Genomic DNA, 20,382 nt, shown 5'->3' with positions numbered 1-20,382 from the left:
AACAACCACCAGAGAAATACCCTCAGATGAAGCAAGTCAGAGAAAAGGCAAATATTCAACTTCTTTATGCTACATTTTCTTTCAAGCAAAGATTATACCGAAACCATATTATATACGTAAACAAATGAATATGGTCAGGAGAAAGTTGGCCAGGAAACTTAATATCATTTCAATAAATCTAGATATCTAGGTTTTGTGACTCAGGACACTTCTTTCCTTCTCCAATAATAACGTAAAATGAGAGCAAATTGTTTAACAGTAAAAAAAATTGACGCCAATTGAAAGGTAGATAGAGCGGATCCAAAAATAAGCCCGAAGTATATGATGTCTACAAAAGTAAACTCAAGTGTAGATTCATGTGCATGCATACAATTTCTAACGTCAGTCTTTTAAGGCGGAAAAGTAATCATTATTTTAAGTACACTTGGAATTGTTTTCCAAGAAGCCTCTTAGTAAATATTCTATTCTCATCTATCCACTTGAAGGTTAATAATGTAGATAACATGTTAATTTCTCAGCCGTCTAAATTCAAAGAGCTTGTCTGCTCTGCTACCATCCTCTATAATCTACCTAGTTTCCCTCTAGACAGAGGTGATGAGGACAAGGAAAGGACAACTGTGCTTCTCAGAATCCCTATCTCCCATTTACCTAGTGCTCCGTGGTATCCCTGGGATACTGACAGATAAGAAAATAAAGGCTCGGAAGTTAAATGACTTGCTCAAGGTCACAGACAATAAATAGTAGAAAGAATTCTGTTCTTCCGAGGCCAGCTGTACCCAAAATCTCCCTGACACTGAATGCTCTCTCTGGGTTTCACCTCTGGGGCCTGACTCCACTAAACAACCAGTTCTATTTAGGCAGCGCTATACAGTTTTCAAACTTCTCAAACATATCTGAATCTGAGGAAGAACACATTTTGGGGAAAGGACAATTCAAAATCTTCTGATGACCTCAAGTTCCCCTCTAGTACATAAGCACACAGGAACATAATGCTGAAAACTGTGACAAAAAGTTTTCACAGCTGAGAAGATGGTCTGAATTTACTTATCCAGAAATAATTTATGTAAAGATACCTACAAGATGATTGCAAAAATGGTTGTACCTTGAGATTTTTCACTTAATCTTTATCAAAGCAACTCAAAAACCAGCAGTTTTTTTTCATTTAAACAAAGTCTCTTACAGTATAATAAAAATGTCTTTTTATTCCTTGTACTAGCTTAGCCCCTAATGCCCTGTAGATGCTATATATGTTTAACACTTAAATTTCCAGTGGTCTAAATCAAGTTTTGGGGATAAAAAACTCTTCACTAAGATACCAGTCTCAGAAAACTTGTTATAAAGAGTAAGTCAAATAGTAAACTCTATTCCACAACAAATTAAAAGTCAATGGAAGGAGAGTTTAGTATGACATCTGACTCCTGAGAGGGTTCTCCCCATTTGATATGTCCCAGCATGGCAATCCAGATCTAGTATTACATTTACACCACGACACTAGTCAAGGATAAAGTCTGGCAAAAAGAACACAGCCATTAAGTCAAAAGAACAACTTTCTCTTAGCCTAAATAGACTGAGTTCCACAAAGACAGAGATGGTATCTCTTCCTCATGGTATTTCCAGCACCTGGCACACTAGAGTACAGCAAATGCAAAGAATTTTTCTAAGAATATTCCTAGCTCTAGCCCAGGCAGGTTCAATGAATGCTACCAGTGTTATTGCAAATAAAAGTTCATTCCGTTTGATACCACCATACACAATCCCACAATGGAAAGCAGAGTTCACCCCCCAGCCCCAGAAAGGAAAAATGCCAAAATGCACTCATCTCACTCATTCCATAAATATTTATGGCAAGCCTCCATGTATATGGAAATGTAAAGATGGGACAAACAACTTTTACCTAGGAAACACCCTGGTTCCTCAAAAATCAGGTAAAATTTTCAATACATTGACCTCTTTCAATTCAAATCTCATTAATGAAGTGCTGTACTACAATCAATGAGGAACAAGTCAATGGAAAAAACTGGGAATATAAAATCCATGCACATGATTAGTGATTACTCAAGTTTATGTCATATAAAAATGTCTAGTCATGAATGCCATGGACATTCAACTCTGGAATACCTGTCAATTATCAACGTATTCATGTTAATTATTAAATTTTTAAGACTTACGGGCATTTAAATCATTTCTTCAAATACCAGAAAAAATTTTTTTTTCTTTTTTTGTGGTACGTGGGCCTCTCACCGTTGCGGCCCCTCCCGTGGAGGAGCACAGGCTCCGGACGGACACGCTGCGGCCCTGGTTCACGGGCCCAGCTGCTCTGCGGCATGTGGGATCTTCCCGGACCTGGGCACGAACCCGTGTCCCCTGCATCGGCAGGCGGACTCTCAACCACTGAGCCACCAGGGGCGCCTCATTTTTTTTTGTAAAGTTAAAGAGAAAAATCCTTTAAGATTTAATAGAAATAAAATATAAAGCCTACCAAATGGTTTATACAATGGAAAAAGTTTTATAACTTTTTCAAGTTTTGAAGCCATTCAATGATTTCAACAATATATAACAATAAGTCTTTTACTGTACTTGACTTCATATTTGAATATAAAACAAGTCACCTTAGTCAACAGTTTGGTATTTATGTGTCAACTAAGTATTTTTATTTTGACTGAGTAAATTACAAAGATACTTACTGAGCCCTTGCCAATTCTTTACTTCAAAAAAAAAATTCTGTATTTGCTATATCAGACTGTAATACTCAATTTTATTTAGTTTGATCACTTATAAAGGGCTCATTTCGTACGGCAAAAGGGAAAAATGTGGTATTAAGGTATTGTTATGTGCGGCCATTTCTTTTTCAAATATTTTGCTTTCCTGAGCTCTATTTACAGGCCAGATTAGTACTATATTACATGGTGCTAGGGAGCTTCCCCTCAAACATTTACCTTTTTTTCTGTCAAATTAAGAAAATTCTATATTATAGTACTTAGTTTACATATTAATACAGTCCCAGGATATACAATGAAAGTAAAAATATAGTAACAATGTTTTCACTCAGAATAAAAAGACTAAGAATAACAGTACTTATTTTCAATTGTTCTTTATGAGAAAATGTGCTGAATGCTGCTAACCATCCCCAAATTGATGGGAGTGATAAAAGATTTACAACAGGCACCAACCGGAATTCAAGCTAAACCAGACATTGGTATTTAGTTCAATAGAAGAGAGATTCCCCACTAGGCTTGACAATAGAGACTTAAGCAACTGGAGGGAAGAGGGAGAATTAAACTAGCTTACTAATTACAATGCTGTTCTGCTTTGTAACACATGGAAATTTCTATCATGGGTTGGGATTAAGAACTTATTTTGGTGAAAAATTACCTCTAGAGTTAGCAGAAAGCATTAAAATGTTTTTATAGGCTCATCACATCCCTCTGATAGCAGTGAAAACTGATGCAACTAATAAATACACATCACTTCTAAGTACAAATATTTTATAGGCTCATCACATCCCTCTGATAGCAGTGCAAGCTGATGCAACTAAAAATGCACATCACTTCTAAGGTAAGGACAAATACAACTTTTAAATATTCTACAAATAAACCTGTTAAAGTCTGAAAAGATAATATACATGTACTCCAATGTACAGAATTATTTTTACGAGCAGGACAATGGAAACCTCAACATCCATTCATAGGTGGTCGGTTGAGCATCCATTGCTGCTTTAAAAAAAAACCCTCTTATGTGGCAATTGAAATATACTGAGTGAAAATTCCAAGTCTGCACAACAGGATGCGTACTATAAGCCCATTCATGTAAAAAAAAAATCAACGTATACATACACGCCTATAAGGATATTTGCAAGGAAGATTCACAAGACACTTAAAAGTGGTTACCTTTGGGGAATGGCATAAAAAAACTATTTGCAGGGAACTCCCCGGCAGTCCAGTGGTTAGGACTCAGCACTTTCACTGCCATGGCCGGGGTTCAATCCCTAGCTGGGGAACTAAGATCCCACAAGCCGCGCTGCGCAGCCAAAAAGAAACCCAAACTATTTGCAGTTTGAACTTTTACCCTGAATGTGTATAAGAAATGAATTGAAAGTCATTAGGATAAAGTTAATAGTTGTTTAAAGCGCTTTTCATTCATAACTGAACTTCCAGTGTATTTACTTCACGGATCATAAAACCACTAAGCATAAGCAGCAGACCCTCCATCTATTTAAAGTAAGAATGATGTTGTGATTTTAAAAATAACTATAAAAGCTCGTGAATCTAGAAGAGGATTTGTCCCCCAATTTCATTACCTATGTACCAAATAAATTTTTGATCCGTTAAGAGTATCTGGCTGAACATCCTTCACTGACTCTTATAAAAAATCTTCAATCACATGGTTGCAAAGAACTCCATATATAATCAACTTTGAGGATAGGGTCTGATAACGCACTTTACAGGAACTGGAAAATTTCTGCCCTTCCCTTGAAGTGTCTCAAATCGCATCTCAGGGCTTAGTATAACAACAGTCTTCTACAGAACCAAGTGTGCCTTACAGCTACACTGGTAAATGAACTTGCAGAGACATTTGAAATACTGTCTCTTGAAACTTTATCTACAGCTCCACATTTTGGAGGTCAGGAGCCAGAGGTTGTTAAAAAAAAAAAAAAGAGAGAGATTCAGGCTAGATTTAGTGAAATTAAAGGCTTAAATATATGGCATTGGCCCAGTTAGACAACGGAAGTCCCAGAACATCCCATTTATGAGACCACAAATCTCTAGAGATCAAACAAAATGTATCCGAAGGATGGGCAAACTAACGGTGCAAGCTGCTTAGAAAGAAATCCTAACGGCAACTTCACAAAACTGGGGGCGGAGGGGGGGAGGGAAATCCGGCTTCTGATGTTAGGAACCAGAACGAGAAAGAGGACTAAATGTAAACAGGTGGAAAGAAGGCGAGAAGGCAAGGCACATTTCAATAGGAAAGGATGGGGAAGCGAGGGGCAGACGGTGTGTTAAGAGTGAGGGGCAGGAGAGAAGCAGGGGTGACGGGTCAGGGAGCAGCCAGGGTTTGGGGGACCACAGCGCTGGGCAGGGTGGGACCGCAGCTGGAAGGCCGGGGGAGGCGCCCAGAGGGATAAAGCGGGAAAGGGGCGAGGGGAGCCCCGGGGCCCGCCCCACACCCCACACCCCACCCCGCCGCCCGGCTTCCCCATCTGGGCGGGGGCAGCTTGTCAGCAGCGGCCGCACGTGTGCGCGAGCGGCGACGGGGAGGCAACTGGCGCCGCGGCTGCAAGGGCCGGAAGGGCCCGGGGGGCACCGCTGGGAGCCGACGGCCGACTCACACGTGGGCTGCGCGGCCGCCGCCCGCCCGGCCCGGCCTGCGCCGCCGCGGCTGAGCGGCCAAGGCCCAGCGAGCGGCGTCGCGGGAAGGATCGGCGCGCCGGCCGGGGCGCGGAGTCGGGGGCCGGAGGGGGCGAGCTCGGTTACCTCTGCCTGTTTCCGGACCACATTGTCGGGGCTGAGCAGGTTTCCCAGGAGTAGGTAGAACTGTTGCTGCTCCGCCGCGCCGGCCGCCATTGCGCTAGGCGTGAGAGAGAGAAGGAGGGAGGGGAGACAGGAGCCGTGAGGCGCGCTGGCGGGCCGGCGGGAGGGGCGGGGGCGGGCCCAGCGCGAGGACCGGCACCAGCAGCTACACGGGGCTGGGGGGCCGGGCGGGAAAGGGCGGGGCAAAGGGGAAAGGGGAGGACAGGGCGGGGCCTCGCGACCCCTCACCCCACCGGGGCCGCCAGCGCCGGTGCCCCATTGGCCCTGGGTGCGAGGGGCGGGGCCGAGACCGTCTGCTCGCGGGCCGAGCCGATTGGCCACGCACCCTGCAGTGCCGTCACTGGCGGGGCGCGACCGACCGCCCGGCTTGGCGCGGGCGGTGGCGGGGCGGGGACGTGGTGGCTCCTGTGGCCGCGGCTTGCGTCGCGGGGAAAGCGGGAGGAGCCGGCTGGCGGGCCTGGCGGCGGTGAGGGGCGTGAGGCCCGGCTGGGGAGGAGGGGCCAGCTCCGGAGCGCGGGAGATTTCGGCGCCGCGGGCTGGCAAGTCTCCTCCCCTGCTGCCCGGCAGCCCCTCCCTGCGACCCGAGGAGCGCCCCCAGCCCCAGTCCCCCGGCCCCTGGAGCCCTAGACCCCCCACCTCAGAGTGGATTTCAAAATCCACTTCCTACTTTAATTCCACCCCCAGCTCCAGAGATCCCTCCATCAGTCAGACCCTCCGACCTCCCCAAGGGCTATGCCTCAGGCCGCCCCTTCCTCCCACCAGGCTCACCAGTGACTCACCCGGAAGAGGGGTTACTCAGGCCCAGGCCCCCCCGCCAGGCCTACCCACTCCCAGCCCGCTGTCGTCCTCAGTGGCCACGTAGCACACTTGCCTCCCCCTCTTCCCACCCCAGGATCCTAGACTATTCCTTTGAATTCCTTGTTTTGGGGTCCCATTCTTTCAATGATAGAGGAAAGTTAAGACCCCCCCCGCCTTTCCTAAAGAAACACAGGCTTGTAGGGTTGATTTCTCAATAAATGTTTGATTCACATCCGTCCTTAGGGGCTCAGAGACCTCGTTTCAACTGAAGTAGACTAATGCATAGATAATACCCCAATCTGCCTTTTCTGGAGCTGCCAAAGGCTGAGGGAGCAGTAGTGTTCCAATCAAAGGGCACTTCTCTTGAGCCCCTACTATGTCCAACGCATTGGGTTAAGGTTGACGGTGGAGAAAATAACACAATTCATTTCTGCCTCAAAAAGACGTTTCTAGTGAGAAGTTTCCGCTCTGAGTGCGACAAAGACTACTACACTTCTGGCCGCTCATAGTATTTAACTTAGGGAATTCAATTTCCTGTTGATTATTCTGTTGAGGTTCTGGTCTTTGAAGGTCCACTTAAAACGTTTGCTTTTGAATGAATGATAAACCTTGCCTGTACGTTAGAATCCAGGCCACTGTGTCCAGAATCCCTGGGCTGAGGCCTGGGATCCACACGAAATTGTGATTGCCAACCAAGATATTGTAAAGGATTCTAACTGATTCGTGGAAAAAACTCCCTTAGAAAGTTTTATCTGTGACAGTGATAGGGTTCTCTATAAGAGGTCTGCCGACCTAGCTTGGTAGATTTGATGTTTCTTAGATGTGACAATTTGTCATTCTTATAATACATTTCTTCAAAGACAGACCATTATGTACATTAATTTGGGGTAGATTTTGGTTTTTTTGTTTGTTTTGTTTTTTTGCAGTGGGCATGTCTGGAGTTTGAGGAGGCTTTATTACCTCACCCAAGGTTATTAAGATTTGGGGGATTACATACTAAAACACCCATTTTAGTGACTAGTTACCAGTGAAGTAAGGTGAGTTGCCTACACACTTGCTCAGAGGATGGCCTGATCTAACACCTGTTGTAATATGTGTTTTTATAGGCAATGACTGTGTAGATTACATATATTTGTTAAATAATTCTTAAATAATAGAAATTCTGACATAATTCTATGGATTTGTCTAAATAGGAAGCTTGTTTTTTGATGAGGCAAAAAAGCATAAAATTATTTCAGGCTAGAGACAAAACAAGTTAGTATTAGTGGTGACATCAACTGCTAGAATATGCAGTGACAGCCCATCCTTATTTTAATATTGTAAGCATCTAATCAAAAGGGAAGGAGGAGATTTTTAAGGGTAATGAATAAAGAGATTCCCTAATGGGAGAAATTCCTATAAACTTGGGGTGGATAACAGACATCCTGACAATTGAGACCAGTTTTGGTATCCAGAAAACCTATTAGGTGGGAACTGTCCTTTCAGCAGCAGGCCTGCCTGCCATTTTTGGAGAGTCTGTAATGCTCAGCCTTCTCGGAATTTATTGCACTTGAAACTGATTTCCCATGGAGAGAGTCCTGTTTGTTTTATGAGTGTTCTCTTCCCAAAAGAAAATAGCTCAGATATTGTATAAAGGCAGTTCACAAGAATAGACATTTATTTCCAAAGCAGATTAGATGGTATAAGGTAAAGAACCTTGAACTTGGGTTGAATGGATTTGGGTCTTTAGTTTCTTACTAGTTATGTGAACTTGAGTAGGCACTTAATGTCTTTAAAGCTCAATTTCTCATCTATAAGATGGAATAATAATGGTTGTTAAGGTATGATATTACTAGTCACGAAAGTTCTAACATCACATTATAATTGGAAATGAAATGGAGGCGCAGAAAACTTTTTAATCCTGCTCACTCCCGATTAGCTGCCTTTGCTTTGGGCGGATTAACTGGGAAAACAGCCAGCTCTTGATGCCTTTCTCTTTAGCTTAAGAGACCTCTATTAAGTTCTGGAGGTATATTTGCTAGGTTACAACTCCCTGTACAAAAGGGTGAGGTTGGAAAAATGGAAAACTGCAAGTTTCTCTCAACTGGGACCTGAAATCTAGGTAGTTTAGGATATTTGAAGTTTGTTACAAGGCACTGCACTGTCGGTCTGATCATGATATAATACTACAGGAGGCAAGACTCCTTAATGAGAGAGCATCAGAATCCTCTCTGGCTACTGCTCTTGGCTTTATGGGCTTCCATGTTGATGGGCATGTTCTAGAAATGGGAGGAGGCTGGAGAAATCAGGCCTATAAAACTTCTGTGAAAGCTTCTCTCAGCTGTGGTAGAATTTGGTCTTGCCTGTCATTTCTGGTTTATCGGGTGCTGAATGTAAATAAAGTAAGGTTCTCCCAAATGAACACTCTGTAATTTTTTTTAAGTTGCTCCAGGACTCCAAAGAACTACAGTTACTTGTCCTGGTAGTTGTGAGCACATGTACTTTCTGTATCACTACTTATTATGAGGGTCAGTTTACATGGTATAAATGAAACTATTATAATCTGTAACTGTACACAGATTTAAGGTGATGGTATTATTTACAGATGTTTGTATTAATAGTTAACATGGTACAAAGAAAAAAGGTTGGCTTTTTTTCCTCATCTGTAAAATGGGAATAATACTTCTTCATAGGAGTGCTGTAAAAGTTAGGATAGTATTTGTAAATGCACATAGCATGGTGTCTGCATAGTAGTTACTTGGTAATTGTCAGCTATTATTAGTTAGATGGATTTGGGTGCTAAATAACAAATAGACCTTAAATAAGTAATTACTCTTAAAGCTACATGTGATATAAATGTGTAATCACAGTTGTGTGTGTATAAAATATATATGTATATTTTCTATTAGTCTTTCAATTATGCAGAATAAAATAGTATGTGGATGGATTAAAGAATAGTTAATAGACACTGGGCTGATAAAGAAGATTTCTCTTTCCCGTACTGATGTTATCAGTTGCCTAGACAAGAGCCAGCAAAAAAGATGAGAACTGTTGAAAAGTTGTTTACTGAAAATAAAAAAGCTGAACAGTTCACATTTCTTCAGCTGCTTTTTATCAAAATGTTCAAGCCCCTCTCTGGAGCAGTGAGTTTCAGTCAGAGCATGCCAGCCAGGGGTGAGTGAAACCTTATTCCCAAGGGCACTGCACACAATAGGCCCTCAGCAAATTGCTGAATGGAACACAGGCAGGGGAAATTTGGCCTCCGTTCCTTTTGCTCTCTCTCTCATAGTTTTACATACGAAATTCACCGCATGTCTGCGGGTGGTTGGATTCATTTTAGGGAGGCAGTAGAATTTGGAGGCCAGGTTCACAGGCTCCAGAGCCAGCCAGCATGAGAGTTCAAATAATGGCTTCACAACGTACATGCTGCTTGATCTTGCCTAAGTTAATTAACTTTTCTTAGCCCCAGTTTCATCTTCTATGAAATAGAGATAACAGGAGTACCTTTCACCATGTTTTAAAATACCTGGCATAGAGCCTGGCATAGAGCAAACGCTTAATAAATGCTGGCTGTCATTACTAATGCAGATTGGAACCTCCAAAATTTGTAAATTTAATGCTGATTGCACATCTACCTGTTTATTACGTTTTTATACTCGCATTATATAAGCAATGCATAATAATTGCGGTTAAGAAAAAATTTTGGGGTTTGACTTGATCAGCACAGAGGATTTCAAGGCCATTTTCAGCTTTAAATACTACAGTTGCACTGTCCAATGTGGCAGCCACTAGCCATTATGGCTATTGATCATTTGAAATGTGGCTAGTTTGCATTAAGGTGTGCTTTAAGTGTAAATTTCAAAGACAGTAGGAAATTAAGAATCATAATTTTATATTGGTCACATGTAGAAATGATATTATATTAGGTTAAATAAAATATATTATTATATTTACTAATAAGCTATCACTATTAACTATATTAATAAATTTGACTATTTTCTCTTTTTAATATATGGCTACTAGAAACTTTAAAATTTACGTATGTGATTTGCATTTGTAGTTCACATTATATTTTTATTGGACTGTGCTTTCCTAGAGAATAAAATAACCAACTAGCTAAACATAGGTGTCCTGAATACCTTTTTCATTTAGATTTAGGAAGTGACTTGTCACCAAGTGAAAATCAGTTACCTTACAGGGCTTTCCGTTGCTTCCAGTTTTCCGAGTTGAGTCTCAGGGATTTGAAGACATGGTACAGCACTTTCTGAGCGTGTTCCTCGCTTAGGAATGTCCTTTCCCTGCTGGCTGGACATTAAATAGATTTGTGAACCTTTAGAAGGTAAGTAAGACTCCAAATTTGATCCTGTGGAATAAATCCTTATGGGTTAAATCAGGACTGGTTAAGAGATGGGGGAAGGAAGAATATCTTTTATAATTTTGATGTTGATTATTTTCATTCAATGTGGTAAGTGGATTTAAAAACACAGTTTAGTTTTTAAGTTTAATGTTTTTTCTTAGAACACAAATAGGGTGAAAATAAGAGAATGGAAAAAGATATACACACAAACAGTATCCAAAAGAGAGCTGAAATGACTATATTAATGTCAGACAAAATAAATTTTAAGAAAAAATTGTTGTCAGAGACAAAGGAGGACATTTTATTATGATAAAAGGGTCAATCAATCAGGAAGACTTAACAATTATAAACACATGTACCTACCAACAGAGCCCCAAAATACGTGAAGTAAAACTTGACAGAACTGAAGGGAGAAATTCAACAAAATAGTTGGAGACTTCAATTTCCACTTTCAATAATGGATAGGACCACTAGGCAGAAGATTGACAGGAAATAGAAGACCTAACATATCTATCTGTAAGACACTCCATCCAACGACAGCAGAATATACATTCTTCTCAAGTGCATAGGGAACATTCTCCAGGATAGATCTTATGTTAGACCATAAAACAAGCCTCAGTATGTTTAAAAGGATTGGAATCATATGAAATATGTTCTCCATCCATAGTAAAATGAAATTAGAATTCAAGAACAAAAGGAAATTCACAAATAAGTGGAAATTAATCATCACCCTCCTAAATAACAAATGGCTTGGAGAAGTCACAAGAGAAATTAGGAAATACTGAGATGAATGAAAATGAAAACATAAGATACCAAAACTTATGGGATGTAGTGAAAGCAGTTCCCATAGGGAAATTCAGAGTTGTAAGCATCTTCATTAAAAAGGACAGACCTCAAATCAATAATCTAATCTAGTTTCTTAGAAACTAGAAAAGGGGCAAACAAAACCTAAAGCAAGCAGAAGAAATAATAAACAAGAAAAGGAAATAAATGAAGTAGGAAATAGAAAAACAATACAGAAAAAAAAAGTTGTTTCTTTGAACACATAAAAAAAAATTGACAAACTTTGGGCTAGAGTGACCAGGAAAAAAGAAGACTCAAATTACTAAAATCAGAAATAAAAGAGGACATCACTACCAAACTTTCAGAAATAAAAAGAATTATAAAGGAATGCTATGAACAATTGTATGCTAACAAATTAGATAACCTAGACGAAATGGGAAAATTCCTAGAAAAATCACAATTTCGAAAGTGAATTCAAGAAATAGAAATCTGAATAGACCTGTAACAAAGAACTGAATAGAATTAATAATTAAAACGACTTGTCACAAAATTCCAGGACTAGATGTCCTCACTGTAAATGAATGTTCTACCAAACATTCAAAGAAGAGTTAGCACCAATCTTTCTTAAACTCTTCCAAAAATTAGGAGCAGAGTGAACACTTATTTTATGAGGCCGGTGTTAACCTGATACTAAAACCAAAGAAAAATAACTCAGAAAAACTATGTACAAGGCTTCCCTGGTGGCGCAGTGGTTAAGAATCCACCTGCCAATGCAGGGGGCGCAGGTTCGAGCCCTGATCCGGGAAGATCCCACATGCCGCAGAGCAACTAAGCCCGTGCGCCACAACTACTGAGCCTGCGCTCCAGAGCCCGCAAGCCACAACTACTGAAGCCCGTGTGCCTAGAGCATGTGCTCCGCAACGAGAAGCCACCGCAATGAGAAGCCCACACACCACAATGAAGAGTAGCCCCCACTCGCTGCAACTAGAGAAAGCCCACGCACAACAACGAAGATCCAATGCAGCCAAAAACAAATAAAATAAATAAATTAAAAAAAAAAGAAAACTACATACCAGTATAAATATTGATGCAAAAATTCTCAACAAAATCATAGAAAATTGAATCCAGCAACATATAAAAAGGATTATATATCATGACCAAGTGGAATTTATCCCAGGAATGCCAGGTTAGTATATAAGAAAATCAATCAATGTAATATACTAATAGAATAAAGTACAAAGATCACATGATCATCTCAGTTGATGCAGAAAAAGTGTTTGACAGAATCCAACACCCTTTCGTGATTTAAAAAAACCCAACAAAACACTCAACAAAATAAGAATAGAAGAAAACTTCCTCAACCTGATAAAAGCCATCCATGAAAAACCCACAGCTAATATCATACTTACTGGGAAAAAAATGAATGCTTTCTTCCTGAGATCAAGAATAAGACAAGAATGTCCATTCTCACAATTTCTTTTCAACATTGTACTGGAGATTCACAGATGACCTGATCTTGTATAGGAAAAAATCCTGATGAATTCACAAAAATGCTATTAGAATAAATGAATTCAGCAAGGTTGCAGGACACAAGATCAATATACAAAAATCCATTATATTTCTATACGCTAGCAATGACCAATCAAAAAAAATGAAATTAAGGAAATCCCATTTATAATAGCATCAAAAAATAATATAATACTCATGAACAAATTTAACAAAAGAAGTATAACACTTTCATGAAAATCATAAAATATAGCTAAAAGAAATTTATGAAGACCTAGATAAATGGAAAGACATCCCATATGCATGGATTGGAAGACTTAATATTAAGATGGCAATACTCCCCAAATTCATCTATAGATTTAAGGCAACACCTATCAAACTTTCAACTTCTTTTTTTTTTTTTTCAGAAATGGACAAGCTGATCCTAAAATTCGTATGAGTTGCAAGAGACTACAAAGAACCAAAAGAGTCTTGAACAAAACAAAATTGGAGGACTCACACCTTGATTTTTAAGCTTACCACAAAGCTACAATAATCAAAACGCTGTGCTACTGGCATAAGGATAGACCCATAGATTAATGAGAATAAATAGAGAATCTAGAAATAAACTTTCTATTTGTGGTCAGTTGATTTTTGACAAGGGTGCTGTGATGGTTAATTTTGTTTCAACCTGACTAGGCTATGGTGCCCAGTTGTTTGGTCAAACACTAGTCTAGATGTTGCTGTGAAGGTATTGTGGATGTAAGTAACATTTACAATTAGTTGATCTAAGTAAAGCCGATTACCCTCCATAAGGTGAGTGAGTCTCATTCAACCAATGGAAGGCCTTGATAGCAAAGACTGAGGTTTACAGAGAAAGAAGCAATTCTGCTTCAAGACTGCAACATAGAAAAACCTGCTGGCTTCCTTTGCAAATTTCAGACTCCAGACTACAAAATCAACTTTTATCTGAATTTCCACTTGTTGGCCTGCCCGACGATTTCAGACATGCCAGGCCTAACAATCATGGTACCTAATTCTTTAAAATAAATCTCTCTATAATATATCCTAATGGTTCTTTGCAGAATGCTGATGTATATAGGTACCAAGACCATTCAGTGTGAAAGAACAGTCATTTTAACAAAGGTTGCTGGTACAACTGGATATCCACATGCGAAAGAATGAAGCTGGACTGCTACTTTGCACCGAATACAAATCTCAAAATGAAGCACAGACCTCAATGTGGGAGCTAGAGCTATAACATTCTCAGAAAAACACATAAGACCAAATCTTCATGGCCTTGGATTAAGCATGGGTTTCTTAGACATGACACTAAAATCACAAAAAGACAAAGGAAAAAAAATAGAAAAATAGGACTTTAACGTTTGTGCTTCCAAGGAAGCCATCAGGAAAGTGAAAAGACAATCCATAGAATGGGAGAAATATTTGCAAATCAAACATCTGATAAAGGACTTGAATCGGAATGTATAAAGAACTTCTACAATTCTATAGCAAAAAAACAACGCAATTAAAAAATGGCAAAATATTGAATAGACACTTCCTCAAAGAAGATATATGAATACAGATAGCTAATAAGTACATTAAAAGATGCTCAACATCATTAGTTATTAGGGAAATGTAAATCAAAACCGCAATGAGATACCAGTTCATACCCACTCAGATGGCTATAATAAAAAAGACAATAGCAAGTGGTGGTACAGAGATTGGTGGAGAAATTGGAACCCTTATACACTGCTGATGGGCACATAAAATGGTGCAGTCAGTTTGAAAAACAGCTTGGCAGTTCTTTAAAAGTTAAACATAGAACTACCATATGACTCAGCAATTCTACTCAAGTGTATACTCGGGTGATGTGGAAACATATGTCTACACAAAACTTGTATCAATACATGAATGGTCATAGCAACATTATTCATAAGAGCCAAAAAGAATTAACAATCCAAATGTCCGCCAACAGATAAAACGTGGCTTATCTATACAACGGGATATTATTTGGCAATGAAAAGAAATGAAGTACTGACACATGGTACAACGTGGATGAACCTTAAAAACATTATAAGTGAAAGAAACCTGACATAAAAAGTCACATTTTTTTGGTTACATTTATCTGAAATGTCCAGAATCAGCAAATTCAGAGAGACAGAATGTGGATTCGTGGTTGCCAGGAGCCTGGGGGAGGGGAGGGGGCAGGAGAGGAAGGGAGGGAATGTGGAGTGACTAGTAATGGGTATGGAGTTTCTTTGGGGGGATGAAATGTTCTGGAATGTGAGGGATGCACAACTCTTGTAAATATACTAAACACTCAATTGTACACTTTAAAAGAATGAACTTTATGGTATGTGAATTATATCTCAATAAAGCTGGTATTTTAAAAAGTGCTTTTTCTTAGAGAGCTGAAGGAAATTGATGCAGATCTCAATTACTGATTTTTTTTCCTATTTTTTCTATTTTTCCACAATATATTTAGCTCCGTTCAGAATACGTGGATGGTAACATTCATAACCCTCAAACCTTCTGAGCATTCCTGAGCCAATACGTGGGGCGAAGAGGAGATCCAGATGGGATGTAGCCTGTATATTTTCCTCTCCATTTACTTGCTATTTATGGCAAGTACCTCACAGTTTGGACACAATGACATACACATTTTACCTCATGCATTGTGATAACATACATAATGGAATATTAATTGTGACATCAATGCACAGCTCAAACTTGCATCCACTGGCAGGATAGATTTTTAACCGTCTTCAGTTAATAAGGAAGAAACAAACAAAAGAACTTCATAATAGTTCATATTCCTCAATTCTACCCACTCTACATGTAGTACCTCTTCATACCCTATTTTACTATATTAGTATTTATTTAACAAACATTTCCCTTGGTCATTTGTTTAGCAAATATTTAATGGCACCTTCTCTGAAGTGGGCACTGCAGGGGTTCGTAGTGAGCAAGTGGAACTTCACGGAGTTTACAATCCTTTGAACGAAGCCAGACAATAAAGTAAACTGAGTAGATCATTTCTTATTGTGACACGTGACAAGAAGAGGATAATGGGATCATGAATGACGGAGGAGGAGTTGGGTCTCCACCCAGAGGACACAGTCTTTTGAGGGGAGGTGATGTTTGAGCTGAGACTTGAATGATGAGAAGACACATGAAGAAACGGGGGAAATCCCCCAAGCAGAGGAAACAGCGAGTACAAAAGCCCCGAGGCAAAAAGAGAGTCTGGTGTGTTCCAGCCAGGGAAGAAGGGTACAGCTAGAGGGGAGTCAGCTGTAAGGAAAGGGGCTCGGAGGTAAGCAGGGGCTAGATGACCCAGGGGCACTGTGATAGTTCAGTGGTGTGACGTATTCTAAGTGGAATGGGAAGCCAACGGGTTAAGTCAGGAATGTGACCTGAAAAACAGTTTCAAAAGATCATTCTGGCTGCTATATAGGAAACAGACTGTAGGAGAGAAGTGAGGAAGCTGTGTGAGCATTAGGAAGCCACTGTAGTACTCGAGGTCAGAGAAGGTGCTGGCTTGGATCAACAGAGATCATGTCTGAGGTGGTCAGATTTAGATAGTATTCTTCTGAAAATACATCAGGACGCAGGGTGCAGAGGCAGATCCAAGTTTTATGGGATCTGAAACGTACACAATCTGAGGGCCCTCTGTAAGAAAAATTAAAATCTGGACAGAAAATGAGGTTCCCTGCAAGGCTTCTATGCAAGTGAAGGGCCCGGCAGCTGAAGCTTCATGAGCTTCATGGTAGGTCCTCCTCTGATGGGGGTGAGACAGAGGAATCAAGGATGCCTAGGTTTGGAGTCTGAGCACCGGTGATGTCATTAAGATGATCTGTTTGGGGTAAGGTCTGGAGAGAAGAAAACAAGAGTTGGGTTTTGTTCATGGTGAATTTGAGATGCCACTAGGCGTTCGAGTGATGATGTCCAGCAAGTAGTTGGACAGAGGGGTCAGGACATCAGGAAGAGGGCAGGGCTGGAAATATCAACTTCAGTCATCACATTCATGACATTTAAAGGTGTGGAAGTGGATGACATTGCCTGGGGAAGAGAGAAGGCGGCCAAGGACTCAGCCCTGAGACATCCCAACACTAGTGGTCAGGCAGAGGAGGTTTCTAATTCATTAATAATACAAATGTAATCATAAGAGAGAACTGGCACATTGAACATGTCACCTTGTATTCGAATTCCCTTTGATCTCTGGCTGCAAGGGCCTTTTAACACCTAGGAGTCCACTCATGAATGTAAAGATAGTCGGAAGAACAAGTAGGCACAAATGTTAAAGAGAAGGTCAATTGCACAGCATTTTATTTGAGGGAATTATTTTTATTTTTCATATTTCAGGAAAAGTAGTAGTGGTGGTGCTGCTAAGGAAATACTATTTTCTCTAAACCTTCAACCATTCAGCCCTCCTACAGTCTCATCTACTTCTCCACCTCTCACTTAGAAATCACGCTTTAAACAATATGGAATTCAAATAATTCTTTAAAGAATTAGATCACATTGATATCTAAGATGTCAGATGCTGTCCTCTTCCCGTCTCAATCTAAGCTCTTATCGAATTTTTGTTCACACTTAAGTTTTTGCTCGGTCATCAGAGATAATAGCCCAGGCCCTTTTAAGGAATGTAGAAAGGAAGTGGGCAAAGCAGGAATGTGTTTTAATTTCTATCTGCCATGTACAGTAAGAGTGATATTGGAAACATGTTAGAAAAATGCTAGTGTTACATGGATCCAGCTCTACCACAGGCCAAATATTTCCTCTTAAACCTAATTACAGATAGCAAATCTTGATAGAACTTAGCTTAAGATGGGAATATTGGTACTTGTATCTAAACACCATCATTATAAAGGGATTCCATTATATGTTACAAATCAGGTTTGTTATAATCAGTCTTCTGTGTGTATGTGTGTGTGTGTGTGTGTGTGTGTGTGTGTGTGTGTATAATTTCATATGGTGATAGGTTATAAGACATATTAAACCAAGGTAAGGAGATAGAAAGTGAAAGAGGTACTATTTTTAATAGGGTAGTCAAGGAAGACCTTTCTGGAGAGGTGACATTTTAGCGCCCAAGAATGGACTGCTTCATGGAAATTACTTTTCAGAAAGAGAAACGTTATTTAAAAGATTCATATTAAAAATGCTCAACCATTTTTTAGATCAGATTTTAAAGTTCATAATAAGCTAATGAGATTTTGATCTCTCTGTGTTTGTGCTAAGCTTCTGTATTTTAATCTCATTTGATCTTCATCTTTAACCAATGAGGCTTCAACCATTTTGTCAAGAAAAAGTACATTGGGGTCAGGATCAAACTGGTTCCAGCTACAGCTCCACCACTAACCAGCTGTGATGCTGACCTGGGCCCTCAGTGCTTCCCTAGGTCTCCATTTCCTCACCTGTAAATTGGGATAGTTGGGCGAGATCCCAAGGGCATCTTTCCAGCTCCAACATTTGAGGGTAATTAAGTCAATTATCGCACTGTGTTGAAATAGATGACTACAGAGGCCACTTAGAGTCGCTTGTCCTGAAACAAAACTGCTCTGTGTCTCTGGGATTTGAGGTCTTATATCTGCCTGCTTTTTAGAAGTTTTTTCTTTTCTTCTTCTATTTTTTCTTCTTCCATTCTTCCCGTCAGTCAGCTGCCACTTCTTGTAGCGGCCAACGTAAAATGACAGCTGCCTCTACTTGTCAGCTGCTCTGATCATCTGGTTTGCTATGTGCTCTGGAGACTAAATAACCAAGGACATTAAATGGTATATGAAATAGGCAAAGCTGAGCATATTTTCAGTAGAGTCCCATGCATGAGCTTTACAATTGGCCACTTAGGTATTTTTCATTTAGGGGTTAACTGTGTTCCAGACGCTTAACTCTGCTAAGATGCTGACACAATGCCCCGGCACAAAGCCGTCTCTTACTGCTAGTGTTATGGAGGTTCCAACATATATACATATAAACACAAGTGACAGAGCAATGAAGCAAAACTGTTTAGGAAGGTCTAAATTAGACTTTATATAATAAAAGCATTGCCATTGACAAGTCCCCTGTATCTAATTCTTTTCTCTGTAATTGTGGCTTTTTTATACCTAGTTAGGGGGCTAAGTTCTCAGAGAAGCATTTAAGTAAGGTAGTCCATCAAGTAAGTAGTCTTCTGACTACTTAGTGATTTAGTTTTCCCACAATAAAAATGAATTATGTTTTTCCTCATTTACCATTTCCTGTGGTCCCAGAAAATTAAGATAACTTGTCCTCAGCCTCTGAGAGGAAACAGCCAGAATGTATAGAGGCCTAAGATGGGAACTCTGAAGATTTTAAACAGAACTTATTTTGAGACGCTTGAGAAATTAAAGAATCAAACTGCTTTTAAGTACTTATTTTTCTGTAGAAAAGTGGGGTAGAAAATCCTGGTGGATTGGATTTTGATTCATGGGTGAATAGAAGGTGAAATGATCAAGAAATGAATATCAGAATTGTAGAAGAAAACAGTAGGAGATTTTTGTTTTAAAGGAAATAAAGAATGCAATTAACAGGGGCCAGAGACAGAACAAAATATATCTGCTAGTTTTAGTCTTACTTGGGTGCTGCAAGGATCCTGATCAGGGAAAACAGCTGTGCCCATTCATGGGTCCCGGAAAGGTTTTTCTCCAGAACCACCTAAATGAAATAAAAACTCATTTCTAACTCTTTCAGAATGACTACTGAGATCAGTAGGACAATAGCCTACATTTTTTGGAGCAACTCTAATCAAGTGATGTTTCCTTAAGTCCACGGAGGCAGTCACCAGCTAATTTAAAACACAATATCAAGGAACAACTTGCAATCATTGAATTCGCATTCTTTCATTCTTGGTCTCTGTCTAGTCCCGTTCTCAGAATCATTTTTTCTGGCCTTTCCTCTCTCGTCGGAACCACTATGGGGACTCCGGATGGTGAGAGAGGGAAAAGGCCCTCCAGGATCTCACACAGAAAGACTTGCCCTCCAGAATCACCCTAATTTGTCCCTCAGTGTGGATTGATAAGTTCTTACGTTTTTTTCATCTAAATCTCAGGTCTGGGGATGACTTACCTTAGTCCAAGCTATTCTCAGCACTATAGTTGCTCCAGTGTGGGATGTCATTAATCCCACAGTTCCAACCTCATGGCTCAGAAACATCACCATGGAGACCTCTGACTACAATTGTGACCCGCTGCAGGTCAGCAGTGCCATGCTGCTGGCCCACTTCAACTTGCCTGCCATACAAGCTTTCCAGGTGGCTCGTTCATTCAGATGTTATCGGCTGACCTAACTGTCCCCAAAGCCACAGAAGGGACAGGAGCTCTGGCCTTTGAGAACTCAAAACATGTGGTTGGGGGTTACTAGGACCCCAAATGTATCAGCAACTTCAGCTTTGAAACTACTCAGTTTCTTTACCTAGGATTTCAATTCTATTCC

At 40.3% G+C, this 20,382-nt stretch overlaps 1 protein-coding gene and 2 long non-coding RNA genes across 4 annotated transcripts in view; 1 reads left to right on the top strand and 2 right to left on the bottom strand.

Annotated features, from left to right (window-relative positions):
- The window catches only part of IPO5 (importin 5), a 41,044-nt gene extending 35,476 nt beyond the window's left edge, over positions 1–5,568 (bottom strand). For both annotated transcript variants that reach the window (XM_019921110.3, XM_019921112.3), the window contains exon 1: positions 5,475–5,568. In XM_019921110.3, coding sequence (XP_019776669.1) covers positions 5,475–5,564 — 90 coding nt within the window. In that variant the 5' untranslated portion in view covers positions 5,565–5,568. The remainder of the gene's footprint in view (positions 1–5,474) is intronic.
- Positions 5,569–5,754: 186 nt separating this feature from the next.
- Positions 5,755–16,021, top strand: LOC141277062 (uncharacterized). The gene is made up of 3 exons (XR_012327744.1): positions 5,755–5,997; positions 10,526–10,647; positions 13,362–16,021. It is a non-coding gene; the product is annotated as an uncharacterized lncRNA (long non-coding RNA).
- Positions 16,022–18,581: 2,560 nt separating this feature from the next.
- LOC141277063 (uncharacterized) lies at positions 18,582–20,045 on the bottom strand. Its single transcript, XR_012327745.1, has 3 exons — positions 20,017–20,045; positions 19,526–19,605; positions 18,582–18,683 (listed from the first exon to the last, which is right to left on the bottom strand). It is a non-coding gene; the product is annotated as an uncharacterized lncRNA (long non-coding RNA).
- Positions 20,046–20,382: the final 337 nt, after the last annotated feature.

Source organism: Tursiops truncatus, chromosome 18 (assembly GCF_011762595.2).
Source record: "Tursiops truncatus isolate mTurTru1 chromosome 18, mTurTru1.mat.Y, whole genome shotgun sequence".
Lineage (NCBI taxonomy): Eukaryota > Metazoa > Chordata > Mammalia > Artiodactyla > Delphinidae > Tursiops > Tursiops truncatus.
Note: the sequence above shows the minus strand (reverse complement) of the source record. Positions and strands in the feature narration are given on the sequence as shown.